We start from the raw sequence: 10,170 nt of genomic DNA on the forward strand, positions 1-10,170 counted from the left end.
ACCTTTTAACACAAGAGCGGCCATGCTGGGTCAGACCAAAGGTCCATCTAGCCCAGTAACCTGTCTTCTGACAGTGGCCAATGCCAGGTGCCCCAGAGGGAATGAACAGAACAGGTAATCATCAAGTGATCCATCCCCTGTCGCCCATTCCCAGCTTCTGGCAAACAAAGGCTAGGGACACCACCCCTGCCCATCCTGGCTAATAGCCCTTGATGGACCTATCCTCCATGAACTTATCTAGTTCTTTTTTGAACCCTGTTATAGTCTTGGCCTTCACAACATCCTCTGGCAAGGAGTTCCACAGGTTGACTGTGCGTTGTATGTGCGTTTCTTTTGTTTATTTTAAACCTGCTGCCTATTAAGCATATTATGCTATGGCTTTATGGGAAAATGAAGAATTGGTTTTTTAACTCCACTATAGCATCTGCAAAATCTTGATCAGTGAATTTGTTTTGTGTGGTCAGCAGCCTGATTAATCTGGGCAGTCTGTGCCTGGCTGCTGATTCTTGTTGAGAGGGAATTTCTAGTTATTTTGCAGATTTAGACTGAGTTATTTGCATTCGTGGCAGCACAGAATTATATCTTGTGGGGAACAAACACCAGGTCTTCTTTGCTCAGATTTCATCCTGTGGCACTCATTGAGGTACTGGAGGTGTTGGGTGAATTTTTAACCACAGTCTGTGACTTAGCTCCATGTCCCTCCTGTTTGCTAAAAGTCATTTGGGAAGAAGTAGGTCCATTGTTTGTGGAAATTGTAATTGCCTCCTTTGAAGAGCACAAGTTGCCATCTGCTTTGAAGGACACTTGCATATGCCCTTTGCAAAAGAAACCATTGCTTGACATTAACAATATGAGCAATTATTTAACCATTTTAATCTTCCCTCTTTTGGGTAAGATAACTGAAAAGGTTGCAACAAGATGCTCTTATAGTATCTAGGTGCCCCAGATCTCCTTGGCCCTTGTCAGTTTGGTTGCAGACTTGTGTACGGTACAGAAACACAACTTGATGGATAATGAATGATCAGGTGTTCACACTAATACTATTAGATCTATCAACTGCCTTAATTGCAGTTGACTGTGAGTTGTTTATGACTGGCCTACAGTTAGGGTGACCAGACAGCAAGTGTAAAAAATCGGGACGGGGTGTGGAGATAATAGGAGCCTATATAAGAGAGACCCAAAAATCAGGACTGTCCATATAAAATCAGGACATCTGGTAACCCTACCTACAGTCATAGGTAGGAATTGAGTGGCTGTATTCCTTCCTGGCTGAGAGGACCCAGAGTTATATTGGGAAATTGCTCATTGACCTTGAAGGCATTCTTGTACAGGATTCTATTGTGTCGCTTCTCTTGCTCAGTAAATATATGGGACCCTTAGTGGAGTTAATGAGGAGGATGGGCTGAGGACTCAGTCTGGTTAAGATGAAGGTGATAATGACAGGCTGGGGGAACAAGTAGAAGGAGATGGCAAAAATTATATCTGCCCTCTTGACTAATCAGTGGAGCTATTTTAGCTGGAGCTCACTTGATTAACTGGAAGGTAGCTGACAGCAGGAAGTTCTCCATGAGCACCCCCTACCTCTGACTTTGGGCTCCACACACCACTGTGGTCCAAAATCATAGGCACCAACTCTGTGGGTGCTCTGGGGCTGGAGCACCCATGGAAAAAAAATAGTGGGTGCTGAGCACCCATCGGCAAGCCTCTCCTCCCCCGGGGAGGCCCCCGGCGGGCCTCGCCAATCCGCTCCTCCCCATCCCCCCAGCACCTTCCTCCTGCCGCGATCAACTGTTTGGCGGTGTGCAGGAGGAGGAGTGGGGGGCAGGAAGAGGCAGGGGAGAGGGTGGAATGGGGTGGGAAGAGGTGGGGTGAAGGCGGGGCTGGGTGACATCAGGGGAGATTTCCCCAGATGCCGGGGAGTGGAAGGGCCCAAACCCTTCCGGCTGCTGGGACACTGCTCTGCAGCATGGTGGGCTGGTTGCTGCCTGAGAGAGCCTGGCTGGGGAGGTGGCTGCCTGGGCTTGAGTGCCAGGGATCGGGGACGAGCGAGTTGGAGCCCCCCCCTCCCGGCACGTTTCCAACTCACTCAGCTGCGGTCCCTGGCGGCTGAGCCTGGGCAGGAAGCAGAAGCCGCCTCCCCAGCCAGGCTCTCTCAGGCAGCTGGCGGGCTGCAGGGCAGCAACCAGGAGGGGGCGACTTTAGAAGTGGCTCCCTTCTGCTCCCTGCCCAGGCTCACTCCTGCCGGGGAGAGCAGCAGGACATGCTCGGGGGGGCCAGGCACAGCGGGAGGACAGAGCGCCCCCTTCCTGCAGGTAACATGCGGCAGGGAGAGCACAGTGGCCCAGGGCTGGGCGCAGAGGGGTGGTTGTCCAGGGGGACACGTGACCTCCCCTTTAGATCATGCCTCCCAGTATGGGGAGGCACCAGTTGTCTATGGGGCGCCCTTGGGGGAGGGGATGGAATGGGGGCAGGAAGAGGCAGGGCAGGGGTGAGGCCTTGGGGGAAGGAGTGGAGGGGGGCAGGACCTGGGGTGGAGCTGGGGTCGACCACCCCCTGGGAAATCAGGAAGTCAGTGCCTATGTCCAAAATAACCCCCTGTTGTCCTTCAAGGCATGCTGCAAGGCTCATCTGTGTTCCCAGGCATAGGGTTGGAGCATGGGTGGAAAGGGCTAGGGCAAGGGTTTTCAAACTTTCATAATGTGGACCTCATCCTAACAGTGGAATTATCTTGGGGAGCCCTCCCCTCCCAACTTGGTGGCAACTACTGCAACTGTTTACATGACAAAGTGTTTGTCAAATGAATATTTAGCCTTTTTTAATGCAAGTCAGCAGTTGGAAATAAGGACCTAAGCCATGTGACAAGGAAGCTGTCCACTGACCGCCAGCAAGGGGTCACCACCCACACTTTAAGAATTGGCTTTGAGACAGAATGGGGTTTTGGTTTGTCTCTATGCTGTAGCTTGTGGCTGGAGTTTAAGTGGTCGGGCTGATTGCATTGCTAGTCTTCTATTGTACAGTCCTGTATGTGATGTTTTCATGGATAGGGCCCTAGTGTGATGGAGAGATGCCTTTTGTCCCTCTTCCTTTTATAAATAAATAAAAGTGGTGCTCTAAAGGCATGGCTACGTTATGGGCACTACAGGGGCACAGCTGTAGACACTTCCTACATCGATGGACATGGTTTTTCCGTTGATGTAGGTAATCCACCTCCCCAAGGGGTGGTAGCTAGGTCAAAGGAAGAATTCTTCCAGCGACCTAGCCTCATGTACACTGGGGGTTAGGTCAGCTTAACTATGCCACTCAGTATGAATTGTTCACACCCCTGAGTGACATAACTAGGTCAGTCTAAATTTTAACAGTAGACCAGACCTGAGGGGTCCCCACACAGTCAGAAAGCCAAGTGGGTTGCACTCACAGATTGGTTCCACAGCGCTGCCCCATTGCCCACCTATGCTATGCAGCAATTGTTCATGTTTAAACTCACCTGTAACTTTACTCCAGCTACATTTGAGTTTCTGCCTCTGGTAATGTAATGGTGATCAGTTCCACACAGACTGTTATGGTGAAACTCACTTAATATATGGTCAACTTGTGTAGGCATCTGTTACTTTCATGGATGCCTCCTGGACATGCAGGTATTATGCACTCTGTCAAATTGCCACATTCGCCAATTTTCTTGATGGAAGACAAAAATATGACCCTGTGATGTCCTGTCACGCTGTGATGGCCCTTTGTGGCTTCCTTTCTTTCTGTTGCTGATGTCACAACACAAAAAGAGATTTTTCCCTAACTGGTTGAACTGGGGATTTCAGGGTTAACCTTGGCCCTTTGGGCACCAACTGTGATACAGCAAGCCCTAAGTACAGAGACTTCCTTGCTAGCCCTCTTTGTTCATTGGTTCTGTGACGGCTTTCTGTTACCTACAGCTGGAAAACCGGGGAGTGGGGAGCCTGCTCAGCCACCTGCGGGGGAGGTACCCAAACTCGCTCAGTTTACTGCATGTCAAACAATGGACAAGGCTCCCCTGGGGTGGTGGATGATGCCAAGTGCATGGCTTTTGCGGAGCAGCCCCGCAGCACGCAGCCCTGCAACATGCGACAGTGTGCGACGTGGAGCACAGGGCCCTGGTCGGAGGTGAGTTCACACATTGAATGCAATGTACATATCTGACAACCACCCTCTGAGCTAGCACACCAGGGATTGAACCAGGGACCTTCAGAGCTAGAAGTATGAAATGCTACAGCTTGAGCTAAAGAGACAGGTTCTCCATCTAGGGCTGCAACAGATTTAAATCCTGTGCAGATTGGGCAGAGAAAGGGACTTGTAGAACATACTCTGTGTAGACGGAGGACAAAATCTGCCTTGGTCCTTGATCTACAAAGGCATTGCACTAAGCTGTATGTCTGGGCAGAGTTCAGCCCATACATGATATTGCGAGTTGGATTGTTGGTGCCTGGGTATATTTGTGTGTCCACAAGGGGGCACTCTTTGAACCACTTGCATGCAGGCCTGCCAATGAGGAGGACATTTGAAATCCTAGAAGCATAGAAAGGAGAGATGGAGGACACCTATTAAGTCCTGTCTAGTCGATCTTCAGTGCAGGGCTGAAATTTATTCTCCAGAACTTACATTCAGTACAGCCTGGCAACATTTGTATCGCTGTGTTGAGACATTGCATTGCCTGAAAAGGTACAGCATCATAGAATATTAGGGTTGGAAGAGACCTCAGGAGGTCATCTAGTCCAACCTCCTGCTCAAAGCAGGAACAACCCCAGCTAAATCATCCCAGCCAGGGCTTTGTCAAGCCGGGCCTTAGAAACCTCTAAGGATGGAGATTCAACCACCGCCCTAGGTAACCCATTCCAGTGCTTCACCATCCTCCTAGTGAAATAGTTTTTCATAATATCCAACCTAGACCTCCCCCACTGCAACTTGAGAACAATGCTCCTTGTTCTGTCATCTGACAAGACTGAGAACAGCCGAGCTCCATCCTCTTTGGAACCCCCCTTCAGGTAGTTGAAGGCTGCTATCAAATCCCCCCTCACTCTTCTCTTCTGCAGACTAAATAAGCCCAGTTCCTCTGCCTTTCCTCATAAGTCATGTGCCCCAGCCCCCTAATCGTTTTCATTGCCCTCCGCTGGACTCTCTCCAATATGTCCACATCCTTTCTGTAGTGAGGGGCGGGGGGGCAAAACTGGACGCAGTACTCCAGATGTGGCCTCACCAGTGCTAAATAGAGGGGAATATCACTTCCCTCGATCTGCTAGCAATGCTTCTACTAATGCAGCCCAATTTGCTGTTAGCCTTCTTGACAACAGGGGCACACTGTTGGCTCATATCCAGCTTCTCGTCCACTGTAATCCTCACGTCCTTTTCTGCAGAACTGCCGCTTAGCCAATCGATCCCCAGCCTGTAGCGGTGTATGGGATTCTTCCATCCTAAGTGCAGGACTCTGCATTTGTCCTTGTTGAACCTCATCAGATTTCTTTTGGCCCAATCCACCAATTTGTCTAGGCCACTCTGGACCCTATCCCTACCCTCCAGCGTATCTACTTCTCCCCCCAGCTTAGTGTCATCCACGAACTTGCTGAGGGTGCAATCCATCCCATCATCCAGATCGTTAATGAAGATGTTGAACAATCTAATGTGACAGTGTGGCATAACATCATGGCATTTCAATTCCTGAAACAGATTCGGGACTCTACATTTGTCCTGAAAGAGGCAAAAAATATATATAAATATGGAGACTGCTACAGATTCCAGAATGGTTTGGATACTAGGAATCATGACAGTGAAATTAAAAGAGGAACGTGGCATCGAAAAACACTAAAAATATATAAAATGTAATTTCTAGCATAGTGGTCGCAACACAGCCCCATCCTGTGAAAAAACAGAGAGTTCCTCTTCTCCCTCTGTCATCAGGAGAAACAGATTAGGAGCCAGAAGGTGGATCACTTGAGTGGGACAAGGTCTTTGGGCCGGGGATCTGGACAATGCAAGAACCTATGCCCTCTTCCCTGCTCTGAAATCCTTACCACTAACATAATAACCTGTAGCTTGTGTGTATTAGGGTTACCATACGTCCGGATTTTCCTGGCCATGTCCGGCTTTTTGGGCCTCAAATCCCCGTCTGGGAGGAAATCCCAAAAAGCCGGACATGTCCGGGAAAATAGGGAGGGAGGGGCCGGCGGTGCTCGGCCGGGGGCTGGAGCCACTGGGGCCGGCAGTGCTCGGCCGGGGGCCCGGGGGCCAGGGGGCCGGGGCCGGGGCTGGGGCTGGCGGTGCTCGGCTAGGGCAGGGGCCGGCAGTGCTCGGCCGGGGGCCGGTGCCCCAGGGCCCGAGCCGAGCTGGGCGGGAGACGCCGGGGCCAGAGCTTCTTGGCCTGGGCTAGCCGGCCGCCAGAAGGAGCCGCTCGGCCGGGGGGGCCGGACTGGGCCACGCCCCAGCCCCAGCCCCAGCTTACCTGCTGCCTCCCTGTTTCAGGCTTCCCGTGAACATTTGATTCGCGGGAAGCAGGGGAGGGGGAGGAGCAGGGGGCAGAGCATTCAGGGGAGGGGGCAGAGTTGGGGCGGGGACTTTGGGGAAGGGGTGGGGAAGGGGTGGAGTGGGGGCGGGGGCGGGGCCAGGGCCCTGTGGAGTGTCCTCCTTTTTTTTTAAATTAAAATATAGTAACCCTAGTGTGTATCACTTTGCATCAGTAGATCTCAAAGCACTTTACAAAGAAGGTCAGTATCCTCATCGATGGGGAAACTTAGAGGTGAAGTGACTTGCCCAAGTCATCTAGCAAGCTAGTCGCAGAGTCAGGAATAGAGCCCAAGTCCCAGGCCAGTGCCCTGTCAGTCAGGCTACTCTGCCTCCTATACAGCCTAAGAACGATGGCATCCCAGTAACATACGCGTTAGGCTGCTTCTCTGATGGTTGTTCATACTGTACGTTTTCAAAGCTGATATCTATTTTGAAATTGGGCAGCAGAGCCGGAAACTTAGAGGTACCTGGCTGCATTCCCTATAACAATCAGGGTCCTTCTTGCAGTGCTCAGCTAGCTGTGGAGAGGGCGTTCAGACCCGGACTGTCACCTGCAGAACCGAGTTGGGCTCTCAGACTCAAGACTTTGCCTGCCTGACAGAGCCTAAACCACTCCTCAGCCAGCCCTGCAGCAAGGAGAATTGCATCCAGAAAATTGGTTGGCACATTGGAGCCTGGGGCCTGGTGAGTGTCGTATCCTCATGGTGCTCACTTCATCAATTAACTTGTACTCATGCAGTGTTTCTCACATATTGCACTGTGAGTGAATCGGTCCACATGTTGGTTGTTGAGGCCAGAAGCACATACTCCTTCGTTATCAGCTCCATAGCTCACTGTCACAGCTTGTGTCTGCTCCAAAAACAAGCCCTCGGGGGGGATTAACGTTTCAGTGACTGTGGCAGCATGCAGCCGATACACTGAAACAATCCACTCCTGTTGCTTCATTATTCCCATTTCTGTGACACCACTATCAACATCACAGCTATCCATTTGAATGTGATAGACGGAGTATGAGGTAGGCTCCATCTCTATTGGGCTGGACATCATGTTTGGTGAATTGAAGTATGTTTCTGAAAGGGTTCAGGGTAACCCAGTTTAAACAGAGGGTCGTCTGCCTAAAATTTAGGTAAAGGGCCAAACTGTGTTTAGCCTGACTTGTGGTCAGGATCAACACCAAAGCTAGTAGGAATTTTGCCCCATCTGTGCCAGCTGAGTTAGCCTGAACTGGCTTAAAAGATGCTAAGCGCAGTTCCTGGCACCATGTAGATGGGGTCTTAACAAGGCTAGGTGAGCCCTTACGCCTTAATTTGGTTCTGTCTGATGCATAGGAGTCCAACCAAATGAGGGAATGGGCGCTTGGTTTGGGTGCCTAATTTTGAAAATGATGTCCTGTATCTGATTAAAGGCGAGAAGTTTCTTGCTGGGGCAGATGTTTTTACACAGATACTTACTCCCCATTCCCTGACTTCCTTGCCTTCATTCCTGGCTGCTGCCAATCCCTCCCTGCCACCCCCACCTTACTTCCTAGCAAAGGTGGCAATGCCAGTCACCTATGCTATCAGAACCATCAAACCTGGTTGCTCCGTTGTCAGCCCCATTGTAATTTGGTACCTGGCCCCAGGGAAGGGGGACTTTAGGACTGTGCCTAGCATGGCTGTTGGACCCCAGTAACAGTCAAATTGCTCCTAGGCATGTTCAACACTTCCATGTTGGTCATGCCATCATTCAGCAGGCTGCCATGGGCTATGCTCTGGCATGTTTTGCCAGCTGCTAACCATGTTCCTGGTCAGCATGCCAGGCTCATGGGGTTACTGTGTTCTGTCTTCCTGCTCTCTCTCCTCATCTTTCTGCCCAAGTGTTCGAAGAGCTGCGACTCAGGCATCCGAACACGCCAGGTCATCTGTGCTGATGGTGATTCCAAATTCTACCCACCTGAGACGTGCAAGGCCAGCCAGCCACAGACCCCCGCTGTGCTGGGAAGCTGCAACATTCAGCCCTGCTATCTGCCACAGCGTAAGTGACATTACTAGACATCTGGATTTTCCTAGGATGTTCCTGCTTTTGAATAAAAATTCCCAGTATCCCATGCCAGCAGAGCTGATTGTTTCGAGGCCTCTGCCCCTTGCCTGCCCATTCGTGCAGCTTTCATAGAGCAGCTAGTTTGCTCCATCTTCCCGCAGTGCCTGGAGTGGGGTTCCTGCTACCTGTGCTGTCTGAAACATGTTCATCAGGCATGTGAGCAACACCAGTGCCTGCCCCTTTTGAGACTGATGCTTTTAATTCCTGTATTTCCCTTACCTGTCTGATGGCCTCTGTCTTGGCTGACACTGAGGATTGCATCAGGGACCACCAGAACTAAAAGTGTGAGTCTCTGCAGCTTGGGCATGGATCTGTAGCCTGGGGCTGTAACAGTCTCATCTTCTGTGGATCAGGTATAGACGGGGGCACCCAACACGCTGACCAGGGTGTTGTTACAAACACTAGCTCCCCATACTTCTCCCTCCAGCCATATAGGGGAATCAAACCAAATGTACCAAAACCTGTCCTAATGGGTCTATCACCACAGAACTAGGGGTATTGCTTTGATGTTCCATCCAGTCCAAGCTGTCCATCAGCATGGATGCTCTGAGCAAACAAAACTCCTCATTGGCTTCAGGAGCTTTGAGGTCTCCTATTGGCCATATTAATGCTATGGTTCCACCCCCAAAGCCATAGGACCCACCCACTCCTGATTGGTTCATTTATCAAGTCTTGGCTTCAAGCAACAGCAGCCTAAAAATGGGCCCCAGAATTAGTTACCTGAAGTCTCACATGACAGAGCAGACAGTGTTTCACCATTGCTTAGCAGTGCTAACCATAGGCATCTTTGTTAATCCGTCTTACTGTCTCACTATCCCCTGTTGGGCAATTAATTTTTGGCACACTGTGAGAGATGGATTCTGTTGTCCAGAGTTAGGATATTGACCCTCCTGGCCTGAAAGCTAAAGGCTGCAGAGATGCTGCTGCCCACAGCTGTGTCATGGCAGATCCACAATTTGACATGTTTCAACATGTCATCTGGTTATTTGGCTAGTGTCTTTCTCTCCCTCTTCTTGCCTTATAGGAATGTGCCAGTGGATTATGCAGGTTGACAGAGAATGATGCCAAGCTCCTCCCACACTGGGTCCCCCCAGGAGTTGGAATAATTCTGGGGACACTTTATCCCAATCTGAATATTTCTTCTCCTGTCCCATCCCATGGCACAGGTGAATACAGACACATGTATTCACTAGTCCAACCCACTGCCTATATTCTGTCATTTGTCCATCTCTTTGCAGAGGTTCCCAGTATGCAGGACACCACAGGCTATGACATCAGCCGAGAGTACTTGCTGACCCGCTACTACCCAGACAGTGGCACAACAGGTTTGGAGGTCTTATGTTTTCTTTTATGATGTCCTCTTCACTGTTTTCTTTATTTCCTTTCTTTATGTGGTTTCCATGAGCTGCCAGGAATCCTAGGGTGAGGAACAATCAGGGCCGGCTCCAGGCACCAGGCACCCAAGCTGGTGCTTGGGGCGGCACCTGGAGGGGGGCGGCGGTGCGGCGCTCCGGCCGCCGGGGAGAGCGGGGCCACAGCAGGGCTTGCCGCCCTCCCCCCCCCCCC

At 50.9% G+C, this 10,170-nt stretch overlaps 1 protein-coding gene across 1 annotated transcript in view; it reads left to right on the forward strand.

Moving 5' to 3' along the window:
• PAPLN (papilin, proteoglycan like sulfated glycoprotein) overlaps positions 1–10,170 on the forward strand; it is a 63,934-nt gene that overhangs the window by 35,611 nt on the left and 18,153 nt on the right. Inside the window, exons 13-16 of the mRNA XM_029911432.1 lie at positions 3,927–4,134; positions 7,033–7,209; positions 8,382–8,538; positions 9,843–9,929. Coding sequence (XP_029767292.1) covers positions 3,927–4,134; positions 7,033–7,209; positions 8,382–8,538; positions 9,843–9,929 — 629 coding nt within the window. The remainder of the gene's footprint in view (positions 1–3,926; positions 4,135–7,032; positions 7,210–8,381; positions 8,539–9,842; positions 9,930–10,170) is intronic.

Source organism: Terrapene carolina, unplaced genomic scaffold (assembly GCF_002925995.2).
Source record: "Terrapene carolina triunguis isolate 2854851 unplaced genomic scaffold, T_m_triunguis-2.0 Scaffold96, whole genome shotgun sequence".
Lineage (NCBI taxonomy): Eukaryota > Metazoa > Chordata > Testudines > Emydidae > Terrapene > Terrapene triunguis.